The following is a 19,877-nucleotide window of genomic DNA, read 5'->3' on the forward strand; positions in this document are numbered from 1 at the left end:
CCGATTACCCCAGTCACTGAATCAATCCACCTCATAGAGGGTCTTCCCCTCCTGCGCTGTCCTTCTACTCTACCCAGCATGATGTCCCTCCCTAAAGACCTGTCTCTCCTTACAACATGTCCAAAGTATGTCAGACGAAGCCCCACAATCCTTGCCTCCAAGGAGCAGCCTGGTTTAACTCTCTCTTGGATGAATCTGTTTGTTTTCTTGGCAGTCCATGGTACATTCAATACTCTTTTCCAGCACCACAGCTCAAAGGCATCAATTCTCCTTCCATCCTCCCTAGTCATTGTCCCAACTCTCTGATGCATAACAAGTGATTGCAAAAACCATGGCCTGTATCAGGCGCACCTTAGTCTCCAGAGAGACACCGTGGCTCTTGAGTACTTTAGAGAGGTCCCTAACCGCAGAGGAGAATAAAATATTGATGTTACACTAATTTTCATTCTGGATTGTCTGGTTTATACTGTGTAATTCTAATCTTTAAGGCTGTGTTTTCTACAGCTGTTCTCTTACAAAGCTCATCCCTGTATCCCGGGCTGGTCCTGGGCTGCCCGCTCACCTTAGGTCTTTTCCAGTCCACTCGGGTGTGGTCTCGGGCATCGCTGTTCTTCCACTGCTGCATGATCTTGGCGGGGATGGTGTCTGTGTAGTTCACCAACTGGAACCCTGTCACATTTGCTCCACTCTCCTTGAACTTGTTTAGGTCAATGTCCATGAAGCCCTGTGGAAGAGTGAGCGGGAAGTAAGGACAAGCTGCCTGGGAAACTAGACATTAAATACATCACAGGGTCACAGGACTTGCCATTCTGTTTCACTCAGTCGACGTGATTGAGAGACAGTTGTGTCCCTTTCTTTGGAAGTCTATTATTACTTTGTGCACAGAGCTAGCCCTGTGGTTAAGGGCATTTGCTCTGGATTCAGCCATCAATCAAGCCTGGGTATAAATGTTGACTCTGCTACTCATCAGCTACTGATTCTATAGCCTTGGACTCAGTTACTTAATTGTGCTCTTGTTTGAGCCCAGAGGGTGAAAGAGAAGATCCAATACAATGATTTATGCAAAATGTATGCAAACTGTGTTGTTGGTGTTGTTGTTATGTCGAGTCGTTTGTGACTCATAGCGACCCTATGTACAACAGCCCTAAACCCTGCTCTAGCCTGTGCCAATCTCATTGCCTCCGACACACCCATCCCGATTACCCCAGACACTGAATCAATCCACCTCATAGAGGGTCTTCCCCTCCTGTGCTGTCCCTCCACTCTGCCCAGCATGATGTCCCTCTCCAAAGACCTGTCTCTCCTTACAACATGTCCAAAGTATGTCAGGCGAAGCCCCAGAATCCTTGCCTCCAAGGAGCAGCCTGGTTTAACCCTCTCTAGGATGAATCTATTTGTTTTCTTGGCAGTCCATGGCACATTCAGTACTCTTCTCCAGCACCACAGCTCAAAGGCATCAATTCTCCTTCTATCCTCCCTAGTCATTGTCCTACTCTCTGATGCATAACAAGTGATTGCAAAAACTATGGCCTGTATCAGGCACACCTTAGTCTCCAGAGAGACACCATGGCTCTTGAGTACTTTAGAGAGGTCCCTAACCACAGACTTTCCCATTGCAATATGTTTTTTGATTTCCTGGCTACTGGTGCCAAGAGTGTTGACCCAATTAACAAATTGTGGCTAGAGTCATCATGAGGACATATGGAACAAAGTAGACAGGTAAAAAGAAGACATTGTCTCATCTATGTCGCTGTTGTTCTCGTTAGGTGCCACAACTCATAGTGACTCTATGAGCCTTGTCCTTATCTGTGCCCTCTTCCAGATCAATGGTCAAGCCCATTGTTACATTCACTATACACAGTCAAGACGTGTACTATGAAAAAAGATAAAGTGGAGTAAGAGGAGGCAGAGGGGAAGAAGTCATGCTTCTGAGCCAGTAATCAAGATGGCTTTCTCCAAAGAGGTGCTGTTCATACAGGCATTTGAATAAAGTGAGGCCTGATAATTGAGCCTGGGGATGTTTGAGGAAAAATACTCCGAGAAAAGGCAGGGAGAGAAGAAGATTGCTGGCATCTTCTGGAAATGTTAGTGTGAGTGAGGTGGTGGAGGGCAGAGAAACTGAGGAGGGTAGGGGCCACCCACTGGGGCCTGACTTACTGGAAAGTCATATTAACATGAGTTTTTTGTTGTTGTTTTTTTAAAGGCAAACCCGGGGATTCAGTGGATGCAATTGAAAGCCAAAGTCAATGCCCTTTGGTCTCCATGGCTGGAAAAACTGGCAGATACCAATGAGTGAAATGATACAAGAAGCAGGGTAAGCAGTATGGTGGATGGGAGAAACCTAGACTGATGCCCGGAGACCTGTGAGCAGGCCTAACTGTGTCTCAGTATGATTTTGACACCCTGAGCAAGCCCTTAATTTATAACTGAATTTCCTTGTCTAGAAAATGGAGTTGATGAGTTGATGATTCAAAGACATTCCCGCTCTCTTATTCTGCCCCCATGCCTCTAAAGTTCTGTGATTCTTGATAGTTTCTCTCTTTTTATTATAAACAAACCACGCTCAGTCCCACTCAGGGCCTTTGTTCTTGATATTCTCTCTGTAGAAATGAGCTTTCCTTGGCTGGCTTCATTTTATCTTTCAGATCTCAGCTAAAATGTCATCTCTTCAGAGCAGTTGTCCTGACCTCCTGTCTAAAGAATGGGTACTGGCCTGTGGTAGACACTGCCAGTGCCGCCTATTTCTCTCACCTTTGTATCTGCTTCCTATTATGTCCTAACCACAAACATGTCACTTTATCCATGCGCACAATACGCCAGGCCAGATGGGTAGAGGAGTTAGCATTGTTACCTCCAGCAGTCACCTTCAACCAATTCCACTTTAGAAGTTAGTAGATGATATCTCAGAACCCTCCCCTCTGGCTAAGGTTACTCTAAGGCATGTTCTCCACTGAGTATCCAAGGCTGTAAAATCTGGTCTTTCTCCCAAACAGCTGCTGCATGGCTCAAGCCACTGGGATTTTGTTTAGCAGTTGAATGCTTTAACAGCCATGCCACCAGAGATCCTTTCCGTTGAACCCAGCACTCTGTTAAAGTTTCTCCAGAGCATTTACTACCATTTGACATTATCTGGCTCATTCATGGGTTCCCTGTCTGCTGCCTGCGTTCATACTCCTCTCACTGGAATGTCAGTCAGGTCCATGAAAGCCGAGACTCCATGAAAGCAGAGACTGTTTCTGCCCTGTCCATTGATGAAAACACCTAGAACAATGCCTGGTCCTGAGCATAGTTTCCGTGCATAAAATTGAGTGAATGAATAAAAAGCCTAAAACTTTCATCAAGCAAGAATTGACTAGCAGCAAATGCCAGTGGATGATTTTACTTGTTTGGGAAAAAAAAAGAAATCACAAGGTTGTCAACATCTTCTGAGATTAATTTGTCTAATTGGCACAGTTTACAGAAGTTCACTAAGGTCAATTGCCTCATACAACATTGCTAGCAAACTAAAGGGAAGTGGGAAATAAGAATGAGGTGTGACATAGTATACATATCAGGCAGCTAGTTAAAGGTTGATAGTTCAAATCCACCAGATACTTTTTGGGAGAAAGATGGTCAATCTATTCTCATAAACAGAAGGTCAGTATGAATTGGATGGGTTTTTGTGTTTTTTTGTTTGTTTTTACACCAGTGTTCATAGCAGCATTATTCACCATCGCAAAAATATGGAAACAGCCCAAATGTCCAAGCACAATTGAATGGCTTGAGAAATTATGGTACATTCACGGGATGGAGTACCATGCCACACATAGGAGCAATGCTATTTTTTTTTAATATTAATTTCAATGAACATCCACAGAGATTTTGGAAATCCACTCATTCATTGTTGCACTTTTCTCCCCACCCACTCACCCCCATTCTCACCCCCAGTTCGCTCCTGTCCTTGAAAAGCAAAAGAAAAACTCCTTCATTGGTACACAATCCCCCACCCCCCACCCCGCACATCCCCACTCCCACCTCAAGTACACTCCACTCTGCAACCCTCATTCTGGACTCTTATGGATGTGGTTTTAAAGTCCTCATTATGCAGGCCCTTGGACATGCAAATGACTTGCAATTTACTATTTATCTAAAGGCTAGCAATTCAAACCTATGCAGAAGCACCAAGCACAAATTCACTGCAATCTGCTTCAAAAAGACTACAGCAAAGTTCTACTCCTTAATGGAAAAGATAGAAACGGCAACAATGCCACAAGTTTTGGCCTTACTGAAATAACTAGTCAAGAGTCATACTTAGATTTATTTAAAAGAGTTTCTGGTCTCTTATCTAAAGATGATCATGAGTTAGAATTGACTCAAGAGGAACATGTTTGAGTTTGGGGTTTGGTTTGGTTTGTTTCCCTAATTACCCAACATGCATTCTAAACTGTTCTATCACTTAAATAGCACAACCACTTTACCACTGTGGAAAAGCTAATACACAGTTAAGATATTCTCCATAATTTTCAGAGATTTTTAAAAAGAACATCTTGTTCATGAAATAACTATTGAGAGAATGAAATGGAAATTATCTCCTGCAGTCAAATCCTGTCACTTAAAAAATTCTGCAAAGCTCTCCTAGGTATTTTGTACTGACTGCCTTCATCTCGAACATAATAGTTTCCAAAAGAAACAGCAGAATTTGTTCAAACACAAATGCTACTCAACTCCATTGTCAGAATCACTGCTACAAGGTCAGTGGAATCAAATCGTAGTTACACAAAACCAAATTCATGGGACATGTTAGCTGGCCTGCTCTCCTCCCCGGAGTGGGAATGAAAAAAGAATAAAGGCCAGAGAAACTCACATGCAAGATGGTGAGTGAAAGAAAAATTAAATAGAGAATAGCTTGAGATCAATATATATTCTAATAAGATGGAAACTCTTTTCCTGGGCAATTTACAGTCTTAGAAACCCAGTGGAGGGTAAGCTATGAGTCAGTTCAAACTTGACAACAATATGTTTGCTATGTAGGATTTCAGGAGCCATGGTGACACAATGGTTAGGCACTTGTATACCAACTGAATGGCCAGTGCTTTATTCCCAGGGAAAAATAGGAGGTAGTCTGCTTTTGTAATAATTACAGCCTTGGACACCCTATGGGGCCACTCTCTACACCATCCTATAGAATTGCTTTAAGTTGGAATTTACTCAACAACAACTTTTATTTATTTCAGAGATTTGAAGTTGGGAATGATGATCTTGTTTGTTCTTAATTTATACTAATTGATTTAAAAAATTTGAATGCATTGTTTTCCAGACCAGATTCCTGATTCCCCTTCCCCTCCCCTATCATCCATCAAATTGTACAACCCCATGATTGATCCTCCGCCTCACACACATCCTCATCCCTTTGCTTCCACTCCCCACCCCTACCCCCATCATGGATCTTCATACTCATTCTACAATAATGGTTTTATACAGTGTTGGTTCTTGTGAGGCTGTGTTCACTCAGCATAATGCTTTCCAGTCCCTCCAAAGTTAGGTTATAATTTACAAAATCATTGTTCCTGTGTGCTATTCCAGTGTAGTATTCCAGGGAGTGATGATCTTGAATCTTGGCAATCTCCTAAATCACTAAATTGATCTCTTATTGCCACTGGATTTGATTTTCCCATCAAGCATGAAAACAGACTCTATCAGTATAGAAAAGTGTTCTGGGCTAAAGAAGGAAAATACAAGGGCTACCCTTTGCTCACAGTTAAGTCTTGCACTTTATCCCTCTGAACACGTTCATGAAGCAAGTTTTATGAAATAATGTTCTTTGTTATTGTATTAAGAAAAAAAGAGCTAATGAAACTTGGAGGATGGTTTTTGTAATTAGCACATTTTTCAAAATATGCCTTATGTATGCTAAAGAATGATTCATTGCTAATTTTATTCTAACAAAGATTTAAACAACGATGTTTGATTGTCACTGAGCTGCTTGGCTTATGTCCTCGAGTAATGAGTCCATCATTATCTGACATTCATTCATAAGGTGCTGCTTTTTAAAGATACTTAGCATGAGAACCCAGGTCATCCGAACTCTGATCCCTTCCAAGGTCCCTGCCACCTGGTGCTGCTCTGGCCAGAGTGACTGCTTCTCATCTAAAATGGGGCATTTTTATGATGTCATTAGATCTCTACACTTCTGTCTCCTTTTCTGGCATCTCTGTGGCACTTTCGACTGTCCTGTGTGTGAATAATGAGGGAATGGTGTGAAAGGGCACTCTACCTGCCCTCTCCATTCAAGTGAAAAGGAGAGAGCCAATGTGCCCCAGACTTTTAGGACAGTAGCGCTTAACTTGACCAATCCCCCAGAGTATCCTGCGGAGCTTCTGTCAGTCCCAGAGAGGAAACTGGAAGTCTAATGCTGATGAAGAAAGGCTCTGAGTGATGCATACTGTTTGCACTTGACTGGTATTTGAAAGGTCACACAGTGGGAGAAAAGCTTGGCAATCTGCTTTCTTAAAAATTACAGCCAAGAAAAAGCTAATGGGCAGTTCTACTCTGTAATAGACAGAGTCTCCATGAACTGAAATTCACTGGATAGAACTAGATACTGACAACATTGGGAAAGTTATAAAAAATTTAAAAAAGCTTTTTTTATAATCATAAAAATCCCAGATTAACACAACTAGCAAACATAAAGGGAGCTTTCTTGACAAAATGGGAAAAAAGTTGCACTGCTAACCTAAAGGTGTGTGGTTTGAATCCACAAGCCACTCCACAGGAAAAATACGGGCAATCTCCTCCCTTGTGATTATGCTGTTGTTGTTGTTGTTACGTGCCATCTAATTGCTTGCGACTCATAGTGACCCTATGTACAACAACCCTAAACCCTGCTCTATCCTGTGCCAATCTCACTGCCTCTGACACACCCATCCCGATCACCTCAGTCACCGAATCAATCCATCTCATAAAGGGTCTTCCTCTCCTGCGCTAAGCATGATGTCCCTCTCCAAGGACTGGTCCCTCCTTGCATTATATTGCTTCTATTAACCTGCTGGAGGGTCAACTATGAGTTTGCTCCAACTTGACAGTATATAACAATAAGCAAACACTAAACAGTATCATTTGAGGAAAGAATGTGAAAGTAGAATAGAGCTAAAGTTGAAAAGCAAGGAAAGAGATGAAGCCTATAATGTAGAGGTATAGAGGGAACCACAGAAAAACTAAATACAGGAAGATTTCTAAAAAATACTTCTGAGAAGTTTGAGATTAGAGAGGGCAGAAATTTGCTTTCATTTTATACTTCTTGTGATACTTGATTTTTTTTAAAAAAACACATTGATATATTACCTTTATAATCCTATTTGAAAAACCTGACCCCACTAGTTTGACCTCATTAGTCAATTGTTAGAAAATAGGGCAGAGAATGGGCAGTGGCGAAGAGGAAATAAAAGTTGTTGCATCAAATGAAACTTTGTCATGGTCTGTTAGAGGAGAGCCTCATTAAACCTCAAATTAGAATTCAACTCATAGTAACCTTAAAGGGGTAAAAAAACCTCATCCCCCAGTGTTATCAAGACTGTAATCTTTATGGAAGCTGACTGCCATCTCTTTCTCCTGCACAGGAGCTTTGAACTACAGACCTTTGGGTTAACAGTCAAGTCCTTAAACTGTTCCATCACCGAGGTCCTTTAAAGAACACTGGTATGTTGTTACATCCTCTGCTTCAGCAACAGTGCTCCCAAGGATACCAAAGTGACACTAACGGAAAATGCCATTTCATATCTATTATATAACTTAACATGCACATTTTTTTTGAGTTTTGAACTTTTTGCCATTTAAAAATGAGAACTTAAATATCCAGTTAAGAGTTGCTCTTAGATTTATTTTAAGCATTTCCTGAGCTCTTAACCTAAGCTAGCCATTCTACTAAATGCTTTTTATATGTAATCCTACTTAATCCTCTCAAATATGCTGAGAAGAAATTGTGCATAGTAGGCACTTGGTGCTTATGTGCAGTTAAATGAATGATTGAATGCGCATCCTTATTTTATTGTTGAGAAGTACTGGCTGAGAGGCCTTTGGGAACCACCCTGAAATCAAACTGCAAGCAAAGATTCAAATTCTGATCCAACCACAAAATATCTAGCTTTTAACCAATGTGCCATCCTGTGTCACCACTGGGGGGTGGAAATATAATCATTTAGCCTTAGCACCATATGCCTTGATCATCTAGACAGAGAACAAGAACTTCTGACAGTCTGTGTGGCACAATAACAAATAGCCCAGAAGAAATGTCCCACTAAGCCAGAGCTGGGCCCTCATTTGTAGATTTTTCTCTTGAAAGAACATTTGGAGGAGGGCACATACATTTATTTCCTTTGCGTCAACCTCCTAAGGTTGCTAAGATGTTTTTCCCAAGCCTCTGATTCATCTGAAACCTATTAGCACTGGCTCATATCAGAAGTCAACAAAGTACTTTCTTTAAGGGGTCAGATAGCAAATATTTGAGGCTTTGCAGGCCATAAGGTCCTGGTCACAACTATATAACTCCACTACTTTAGTGTGAGACAAGCCAGAGCCGAAATATGAGTCAGTGAGCATGGATAAGTTCCAGTAAACTTTATTTTTGGGTCTGGTGGCATAGTTCATAGGGAGCTAGGTGCTCTATACATGAAAGACAGACAATCTTTTCCTATGCAATTTACAGCCTCAGAAAACCCATGGGAGAGTCAGCTATGTATTGGTTCAGACTTGACCTTGACAGCCAAGAGTGTGTATTTTGGTCTTGAATTCTCAATGGCATGTAATTTCACATCATGAAACATTCTTCTGATTGTTCTCTATTTAAAAATATAAAAAATATTCTTATCCAGTGGATTGTACAAAAACAGATGGCAAATTAGACTTGACCTATAAGTTTTCATTTTCTGACTCTTGTTCTATACAGAAACAAAGGATTTGGAGATCAGGTCCATTTTACAGATAGGAAACCTGAGACCCAGTGAGCAGAATATAGCTTATGGTAGTTGTGACTGGCTAGAGGTCTAGTTGGGATTAGAACCTTTGTCATCTATTTTACTTACTTTTGAAATAGTATAATGCCACTTTTCCCCCCTTCTTCTTCTTCTTATTCATTTTAATGAAAATTTACAAAGACTTTGGATTTTTATTCATTCATTGTTGCACTTTTCTTCCTGTCCCCAACCCCCATTTTGCTCTTCTCTTTGTAAAGTAAAATTCTTTCATTGTTATATAATACCTCCCCCTAAGTCCACTCCACTACGCAGCCTTCGTTCTGGACTCCTGTCATGATAATAATACCTAATCATATATACCTTTTAAATAGTTCTCTCCCTCATCTGTTTCAATACCACTTTAACTCAACTGAGTAAATTGGTCAATGTATTTTATCTCTCATATGTCAATCATAAGTTTTATAAGATTATGTCAGGAACCTCTCAAAAGTGCTAAAGAGCAATGATGTGAATCTGGAGACTAAACTATGCCTTATTCAGCTATGGTCTTCACTTTTAATTGCTATGCATCAGAACGCTGAACAATGACCAAAGGTGACAGAAGAATTGATGCCTTTGAATTGTGGACAAGAGTATTGAATATACCATTGACCTCCAAGAGAACAAACAGTTTAATCCTGGAGATGGTGAAACCTTGGAGGCAAAGATTTTGAAACTCCATCTCACATACTTTGTCCATGTGGCCAAGAGGGACCAATCCTTGGAGAAGCACATCATGTTTGGAAGGGTTGAGGGACAGCTCAGGAGAGGAAGATCTCAAATGAGATGAATTGACACAGTAACTGGGGTGATGAGGATAAGTGTGTCATAGACAGTGAGACTGATTCAGGATAGAGCAGAGTTCAGAGCTATTGCATATAGGGTCACTATCAGTCACAGGCAACTTGATGGCACATAACAATAACAACAGCATAACAGAATGTAACATTTCAAATAAAAATGATACCCTGAAAACCTATAACTACTTTCATCTTGCTGTGAAATTTTGGAAATGTTTTCAAGATCATGAAGAGGTTCTTTCTTAGCAGCCATGAGGACTAGTAATTACCATGTATCCCTGGAAATAAAAGAATTGACTACATGTGCTTTCTGGTTATTTAACCTCTACAAGGTTCAGTTCTCTGCTCTTTAAAACTAAAACACAGAGGTAATAGCACCTACCTCAGAGAGTCGTTATAAAAATGAGCACATTTAAGCACTGAGAACTGTGCCTGGCACATAGCAAATGCCTCATGAATGTTAGCTGTTAATACTATTATCATCATCACATTTACCATCCCATTATTTATTGGACCAAAATGGGTAAGATGCCGTTAGATCTGCTTTAAATCCAGGAACTGAATCATGCAAGAAAACTGAGAGAACCTAAGGCAGGTATATGAGAACAGAGCTGTCAGAGGATGAAAAGCTTTAAGCTTCAAAGTCAGATTTCCTTTTCTGTGAGTTGGATTTCCTTTTCTCTTTTTGAGAGGCCACGGAAGAGCTGTTCAGCCCTCATCATCCTGCTTGTGCTGGCATCACCCCTGACAGAAGGGAGAAGGTACATCCCCAGTGTTAAAGGGATGGGTGAAGGAGGAAGGCTTTCTAAACAAGGCCTGGGACATGAGGAAAAACACTCTCTCTACCCCATCGTCCTGAGATCAAGATGAGGTAAGATTAGAACAACTCAAAGAGCCTGCATTTCATTCTTTCTGCATGGCACACATTGAACATGCCAGGTTCCCTAGACCTGATGTAAACCTCAGATGACAGCTCCGTAGAGAGGATGGTGACAGGGAAGTGAGGTTTGAACTCTTGTTCCATGAAGTCATGAAGCGCACTTAAAAAGAAATGGTAGTGATCAGCCTAGAGAGAAAAATAGATGCCTAAAAGGCTAAGGAGAGGATGTATTTGAATCTCAGAAGAACTGTCATGAGGAAGTTGGGAGAGATTTGTTCTCTGTGGCTGCAGAAGGGGTGGGGGGAATCTATAAATGAGCAGATGGCTTAGGAAGGCAGATTTTAACCACAATAATTATGACAAGAACAATCATAGCTCCTAATATGTATCAGGCGTGTACCATGTGCCAGGCATAGTCCTCAGCTTTATTTATATTAGTTCATTTAATTTTTACTGAAAATCTTTTTGCATTAGAAAACTGCAGCTTAAATTTATAGAGAGCCTTTGCCCAGTAGAGTGCAGCCAGTGAGGGACAGAGACCATAACCAGAGGAAGCAGCAAGGTTATGGGGCTGGTGTGAATCCAGTTGGCGGTTCAAACAGTTAAAGTGTATGGCTGTTCATAAAGACAACCAAGAAATGGAGGACTGAGTCCATCCAAGGCATGTCGGAGGAATCTGCTTCTAAAAAATCAGCCACTGAAAACCCTCTGGGTGGATCTACTCTGTCATCAGGTTGCCATGAGTCAGAATTGATGAAATAGCAACTGGTTTTTCTGTTTAGGGCTTGAATTATAACCACTGTGTATCCTGCCTTATTTTGGAGAAGGAAACCCTTGTCATAACAGAAACAAAATAGTCCATGGTTCAAAATTAAAAAAGGAGTGTGTTAGGGATGCAACTGAAAGGTTGGCGGTTTGAATCTACCAAATCTTCTTCAGAAGAGATATAGGTGCTCTCCTATAAAGATTTACAGCCTCAGGTGCCTGATGGGAGGTTGAAGGAGTCAGAGCCAACAGCAGTGAATTTTTGGGTCAACAAGACATTTTTGTGGTTGTTGTTAGGTGCCATCAAGTCATAGACAACTCATAGTTGAATGAACCCTATGAATGAAATACCTGAACACTTGTCTAACTTTTATCATTTCTCCACATTCATAGAGTTTCTGGAGGCAAACTATTTTCAAAATGATTGCCACTTCTGCTCCCAAGGTTTTTTTTTTTAATAGGGGAGCTCCACCAAACACTAGGTAACCATTAAAACATTACTCATATTTGAAAAAAAGGCAACTAGGTTGATATTTCTAATTGCATTCAAAAGAAGAGGCATGGACATGCATCCTGGGATATTCACAAACATATTTGTCTCAGGACATGGTGTTTAGTACTGACAATATGTGAAAATCAGCTAGGATCTCTCTAAACGGGTTTCTTTCAGTGTTATAATTTAGGAGGAAACAGTAGCACTTATGTCGCAAAGCCAGCTCCTTCTCCTCTTCCTGTCCTTCCACTGACTTTTAGCCAAGTACTACATGTCTGATCTACCCTCTTCCTAGTTCTCTCACTGGTTGTAGTCATGGGTGACAGCTGGCCAAGGCCCCCCGAAGAAAAGAGCCAAAGGCAACTTCAAAATTAATCCTTTTAAAGATTCCTATGTGGGTCAGTGACAATGACTAGGGAGGACAGAGGAGAATTGACGCCTTTGTGCTGTGGTGCTGGAGAAGAGTATTGAATGTACCATGGACTGCCAAGAAAACAGATTCAACCTGGAGAGGGTTAAACCAAGCTACTCCTTGGAGGCAAGGATTCTGGGACTTTGTCTGACATACTCTGGGCATGTTGCAAGGAAGGACAGGTCCTTGGAGAGGGACATCATGCTTGGGAGGGTGGAGGGATGGCGCAAGAGGGGAAGACCCTCTATGAGATGCTTTGATTCAGTAATGGGGGTAATCGGGATGGATGTGTCAGAGGCAGTGCCATTGGCACAGGATAGAGCAGGGTTTAGGGCTGTTGTACATAGGGTCGCTATGAGTCGCAAATGATTCGACGGCATATAACAATAATAACAACATGTCGGGCAGGGTATTATTCAAGTTATACACACACATTAATATGCCTAGATACAAGTTCTTTATATACAAGTTACATGCAAGCTCCTGGTAGACTTGTAGTTAGTGCAATCTTTCTTCTACACTATCAAAACCTTCTCACCTAGCAAAGGCAGACAGGATCAACTACGATGAAATTCTGACTTAATTCATAAGGCATCATTGGTATAGTCAGTATCCACTGAATTCCTAGGGAACTGCGGTGGCAAGACCCATACACAGCAAAGTGCCCTCATACCCCAGAGTGGCTTCCAGGGAGGAAAAGGGACAACCTCTCTCTGTGTGATCGGATCGGTGTCCTTTAACCTTAATTATTCAATCTGTATGTTGAGCAAATTATTCAAGAGGCAGCCCGGCATGAAACAAACACGTCATAAGAATTAGAAGAAGATTCATCAATAACCTGAGTTATGCAGATGACACAGCCTTGCTAGTGGAAGGTGAAGAAGACTTGAAGCATTTAGGAAGAAGATCAAAGATGATAGCCTTCAGTTTGGATTACCTTTCAATATAAAGACAACACAAATCCTCACTGTTAGAACAATAGCCAAAATCATGATAAATAGAGAAAATGTTGAAGTGGTCAAGGATTTCATTTTACCTAGAGCCACAGCCAACACCCGTGGAAGCAGCAGTCAAGAAATCAAAGGAGCTCTGGTGGCCTAGGGCTAACCTAGAAGTGGTGCCTTTCTGGTGGTAATCTCTTTCCCTGGCTTATACACTTTCATGAATGTAGTTATTAGGAAGAAGATAGTAAGGGGGGTAAAATCTTACAATATATAAGAATAAAATATACTGTAAAGGAAAGATTATATAGACCACAATGTGCATGCATGAAGCACCACGTCGATGATGATAAAAATAGTAATTAACACGTTGTCGCACACTTTTTAAATTGACAACCGTACTTAGAAACATATTTGCCATTATTTGCTGCAACACGTTAAACTAGTTTTTTTAAAAATAACCATTGGAAGTTGAACTCAACAGCAAAGAGATACTAAAATAGATTTCATTGGACAAATTTATTGCCAAATATCTCTTTGAATTGCTAAAGAGTAAGGATATAACTTTAAAGACTAAGGTGTGACTGACTTAAGTCATGAGGTTTTGGGTTGCTTTATATGCATGTGAAAGTTGGATAATAAGCATTGGACTAAAGATTAGAACTAAAGTTGAACCAAAGTCAGAATGAGGGCAGTGGTGAAGAATACTGAATATTCCCTGGATACCCAAAGGACTAAACAAGTATGTGTTGGGAGAAGTGCTGGTTAGACTTCATCTCATATCCTTTGGAAATGTGTCCAGGAGGGGCCAGTCCCTGGGAAGGGACATTACGCTTGGAAAAGTGGAGGCTCGGGAAGGAGAGGAAGCCCTCAATCTGCCACATTCCTCCTATTCTCAATATTGTGTTTGAAGGCAAAGCAGCTCTGCTGTAACTTTCCTAGAAAGCACCAAATGGCTTCTGGGTTTTGTCTAAAAAATATAATTTAGAGCTAGGAGTGAAAGGACTTCTTTCAAGTCATCCTATCTAGTCTGACCCCTGGAAGGCTAAAAAGCCTGGCTCCTTTAAAAATGAAGCCTTTAAGCAAAATTTGCAGGGCTAGATGACTCTGTGTTTGAGGGATAACTCATAGGAGAGATCGCTGTCCAAGGTTAGCCCTTCTTTATTCCTTTCTTTTTAAACTCCAAGAATACAAAAATTAGGATTACACAAATGAGCCCTTCGCTAGTGGAATAGGAAAAAGAGTATGTTTAAATCACCACTTCTAGGGGATAATTTTGGCACTTGTATGTCTCAGTCAAGATTAACCAAAACCATTTTTCCCCCGTGTCTCTCATAAATAATTTTCTCAGGTCTTCTTTGGTGCCACTCAGGAGCAAGAATTGACAAAGTCAAGCAAGCATGGAAACTCCTTTGTTGTTAACCTGGATGAAATCTAGAGGGACAATTGCCCTCACAGCTCCTCAGTTTAATTCGGACCAGCTCCACTTATTGCCCTCTAGCAGCAGGGAAAAAGAAAAGAAAAATCAACAATCCTCAGCTTCAGGTCGAAAGATTGATAGTTTGCCTTCACCTTGAGGCGCCTTGAAATAAAGGTCTGACAATCAACTGCTGAAATGAAAAAAAAAAAAAAAGTCAGCCACTAGAAAATCTAGACATCCTATAAAGCATGGTCTTTGGTGTGTCGGCATGAGTCAGAATGAACAAGAGGGACCACATCAGAAGCAGATGACTGACAGTCCACTACTATGCACCCTGGAAAAGAGAGAGTGTGGACTTAAGATTGAGGCAGGCATGAACCTAAGCCCAGGCCTGTGACCACAGATAAGTTATTCAACCCTCAGGCTCTGTATTATTATATGAAAAACAGGTATAACAGAACCACTTACTCTGGTGGGTCTGATATAAGGATTGGAAATCATACAGTCAAAGCACAGAACAGATCTGGCTCAGGTCTACCTTTTCCATATTTATTATTATTTCATTCACTCACTCACTGTCATCAAATCAAAAATCACTCCAGGCTGACCCTCCACTGGGTTTCCGAGGCTACAATTTGCATGGAAGGAGATGGCCCATCTTTCTATCAAAGGACCACCAGAGAAATAAAGCCTTTGGTTTAGCAGTGTAACTCCCTCAAGACTACACCACGAGAGTGCCCAAAAATGTTGTTGTTGTTGTTGTTGTTAGGTGTCTTCCAGCTGACTACAACTCACAGCAATGAGCAACAGAGCTGAAATGTGCCCTATTCCGCACAATCCTTATGATCCCTGTCACATTCACATTCACTATAGTGGCCACTGTGTCAATCCATCACATTCAGGGTTTTCCTCTTTTCCACAGAACTTACCTGTCCCAACACGTTGTCTCTCTCCAAGGGCTGATTCTTCCTGAAAAGATGTATGTCCAATGTAACTTAGACAAAGATAGTCTTCGCTTAATTCCAAATGCTATTTTATTGGCATGGAATGTCAATACTAGGCCTGGTGTGAGAGGTGCTTTGTATATTATTTCATTCCATTTTTGTCTAGCCCTTGAGGTAAATGCAATGCATTAATATTTCATGGATTTAAAATAATATCTTGTCTAGGGTATTATTGCTAGGATGTCTGTACTAGGACTAAAAGAAGGAATATTAATAGAGAATCCTTATAGTGTAATGCTTAAACACTGGAATGCTAAGCGTTCACAGTACCCACTAAGTCTATGGGGAAAAGATTTGGCTCTCTATTTCTGTAAACATTTACAGCTTTGGAAACCCTACAAGGTAGTTCTACTCTTTTTTTAAAGAATGCTGTGGGTCAGAATTGATTCAATGCTGACAAAACAATAATACACATTACAGTCAGTATAAACTCTCCTAAGTACCAGAAATTGGATCTGTCATTTTCTACATGATCTCATTTTATCCTAGCAATATGGTTCTTAAACCTATTTTTACAGGTGAAAAAACTGAGACCCAAAAGGTTAAGCAACTCGCCAGATTTCAAACCAGCCAGTCTGGCTCTCAGCTCACACTTTTAAATGCTCCACGCATCCTGGAATTGTGGTCCAGCACTGTTGGTCTCACTCATGTTAACTGCATCATCTTTAAAAAAAAGAGAAAGGTGTAGAAGGGAAGACAGACGGCCCTCAACTTCCACTGACACTGATCACCTGCCAAAATTGTGTGCTCTGAGAACTCTCCTGCTTCTTAGTTTGTGGTGGACAAAGGCTCCTTTCTCTGGTTAAGACAATTGTAGCTACTGTCTTGCATATCAGCTACAGATCACGTCAGGATGTCGACACAGCATAGACAAGCACCAGATCATTCCAGATCCTTCCAGATCCACCATGATGTGACCAATGAGTAAGAGCAAAGGATGCACATCCCAAAAGCCTGAGTCTGATAGGACAGTCTCTTCTTTATAATTAAGGGATCAGACATGGCTTAGAGAATTTTGTTTGATATCTATGAGCTGCAGGGGTAACTAGAACCCTAACTTGCACAGTGAGAAAAATGTCTTTGAATAAATTGTTCTTTATGAATGCATCGTGCCAAATTTTGAACAAATTCAGACCATTGAGAGGAAAAGGGGAAAAAAATATTTACAACTATACTGCACTCTTCCTCTTTTCTCACAGACACAGGCTATTTGCTTTTTGTTTTTTTCCTGAAAGAAAACATTTCACTTGCTCATTCATTTAATGACTATTTAAACAATGTCTACTTTGCCAGAGAATTCAATAATGGACAAGGTCTTTCCTCCAGAATCTTATACATGAACAGGAATCAGTTTGTAATCACAATTGTTGTTGTTATTGTGAGGTACCATTGAGCTGCAGACGACTCATAGAGACCCTATGAATCAAAGACCTGAACACCTGTGTAACTTTCATTGTTTCTCCATGTTCATAGAGTTTCCAGAGGCAAGCCATTTCAGAAGTGGATGCCACTCCTGCTTCCAAGCTTATTTTAATAGGGAAGCTCCACCAAACACTGTCCACTATTACCACATTTGGCACATCAGCATCACAGTGTTTAGGATCACAGCAACCACGAGTTCCCTCTGTACAGTAAATGGGCAGAAAAAGTGAAAAATACTTGGAGTTATAGTGGCATATAACAGGTAGATGAGATTTAGTTAGGAAAGAAGATCAAGAATCTCATAGATTGCATCTTGTCTTTCTTCCTTAAATTTACAATAGTAATAAAAATGAGGGAGAAGTGGAGAAGGAGTGAGAGAAGGAGGATAATAATGATGGTGGTAATTATTGGCATTGAGGGCTTACTTAGTTGTTACAATAAATGCTTTACGGATATTATTAATTCTCAGAAAACATATTGAAGACGTTGTTATGTGTTGTTGAGTAGACTATGTCCCATAGCAACTGTATGAACAATAGCTCTGAACCCTGCCCTATACTGAGACAATTTCACTGCTTCTGACACACTTATCCCCGTGGTCACAATCATCATGCCAATCTATCTCATCCAGGTCTTCCTCTCCTGCACTGACCTCCACTCTTATAAGCATGATGTCCTCCAAGGACTGGTACCTCCTGGCCACATGCCCAAATTATGTAAGACAGAGCTTCACAATCCTTGCCTCCAAGAAACAATGCTCTCTTTCCTTTTAACAGATGAGAAAATGAAAGCTCAGAGAGGGTAGGTAACTTGACTAAAGTCACACAGCTATGTATGCTTAAAGCCAGAATTCCAGCCTGGGTCTATGTAAGCCCAGAACCACCTTTCACAATTGCTTTACCACCCATCTCAACAAAGGCTGCAGGGGGAAAAAAGCCACTGTGAGGGCCACTGAAATGGTAGAAAGAGAGGCTCTGAGAAGGCAGTGGGTGAGCAGGGCTTTTACAGAAGGAATTGACAGATTTTGCACCATAAGGGAGCGGGAGACAGAAGAACAGTATCTTCTCAGGGCTGATCTAGAGGAGGATGGCAGCTTGGAGTGGGGGCTTTAACTAGCAACCACATGACCAAAGTTTCTGACTTTAATAGTCTGCAGGAGTTAAATTTTCAACCATGGGAATTGCTGACTGTTCTTGTTCCCAAATGTAGTAATAAGAACTACGACGACCTCACCTCACAGTCTCTCCTTCAACTTCCTTATATACTAGAAATAATAAACCCATTACTATCTTGTAGAGTCCAACTCATGGCGTCCTTTCTGAAGCTGTAAATCTTTATTAGAGGAGACTGCCTATCCTTTTTTCTGCAGAGTACTTGATTGATTGAATGAACTATCGAACTTTCAGTCACCAGTGCAACATGTCACATACTATGCCACTAGTGCTCAGACTAGAATAGAAGGAAGGGTTGGGCATCCACTTCCTAAACAACAGGCCTTTGAAAACTATGTAGAACACACTTAGATTAGACTAGCAGATATGGTACCAGAGGCTCAGCCCACATATTTGGAAACACAAAGGAGGAGGAAAAGTTGGAAACAAGCACTAGTGATTGGAACATAAAATGAGAGAAGTATGAATGTAGGAAAATTGGACATTGTTAAGGTGGATGGAAATGGAACTAGAAATAACAAATAGGCTTAAATCTCATTAATGTACAATGGAAAAGATGTCAAGAATAGCAAGTCTGAATATTATGAATAGGAGTCTGAGAGCCTGAGTGGAAATTCCAACTCATTCAAAGGAAAATTTAAACTAAAATCATCTTGTCAACAGTCCTTCTAACTCTGCCCTACCCTCGCAAGCTCAGAAGTCACAGTGATAGGGTAAAAAGACATGGACTTTAGAGATACATAGTCTTGGAGGGGAATCACATGGACTTTGGGCATATATATAGTCTTGGAAGGGAATCCCAGCTTCATCACTTTATAAACCTTTTGCCCTCAGAAAAGTAATTTAGCTTTTCTGGGCCTCAGTTTCTCCATCTAAAAAATGAGGATACTAACTCCTTCAAGAGCTATGCGCTTATTTATTTAAATGTTTATCATCATGTAGCAAACTATTCAATACTTTGTTGAAGTTGTCATTCTCCTTATTGCTGTTAATACTTACAAGGCGTTGAATGAATTCCATTTAGTGGCTCATATGGCTTGTGGGTGGGCACATCCCTTGGCTCTCTGCAAATGCTCTAGGGAGTGAAACTCCATTAACTTCCTCATTTGAAATTAAGTCGTTAACACCTCTCAGTCTCATTTCTCACATCTATTTAATGGGAATGAGGACTTCTCCCTTGGTCACCTCATAAAGATATTGTTGTAAGATTTAAGACTTGGACTCATTATTCATGTGAAAATGTGATGTAATGTTTAATATGGAATGCAAATGGGAAGTATTGCTTTTATTATTATTGTCATTATTTTTTAGGAGGTCCCACACTGCCCATACTGAAGAACAATAAACCACTTTGTAATTTTAAAACTAGTGTCTGTTGGGGTTCACAGCAATTCTCAGAGGCCTACTAGTTCTCTGTAAGAATTTTTAAATGCTCTGTTTTTCAGATAAAATTGTTGTTGTTGTTGTTATGTGCCGTCGAGTCACCTGCGACTCATAGCGACCCTATGTACAACAGCCCTAAACTCCGCTCTGTCCTGTGCCAATCGCACTGTCTCTGACACTCCCATCCCAATTATCCTA

General features: G+C 40.7%; 1 protein-coding gene across 5 annotated transcripts in view; it reads right to left on the reverse strand.

The window, feature by feature from the left end:
• GRIA1 (glutamate receptor, ionotropic, AMPA 1) overlaps nt 1-19,877 on the reverse strand; it is a 548,752-nt gene that overhangs the window by 190,668 nt on the left and 338,207 nt on the right. For all 5 annotated transcript variants that reach the window (XM_006894738.1, XM_006894741.1, XM_006894739.1 and 2 more), the window contains one exon: nt 563-724. In XM_006894738.1, coding sequence (XP_006894800.1) covers nt 563-724 — 162 coding nt within the window. The remainder of the gene's footprint in view (nt 1-562; nt 725-19,877) is intronic.

Source organism: Elephantulus edwardii, unplaced genomic scaffold (assembly GCF_000299155.1).
Source record: "Elephantulus edwardii isolate Elephantulus edwardi_28Jun2011 unplaced genomic scaffold, EleEdw1.0 scaffold00149, whole genome shotgun sequence".
NCBI lineage: Eukaryota > Metazoa > Chordata > Mammalia > Macroscelidea > Macroscelididae > Elephantulus > Elephantulus edwardii.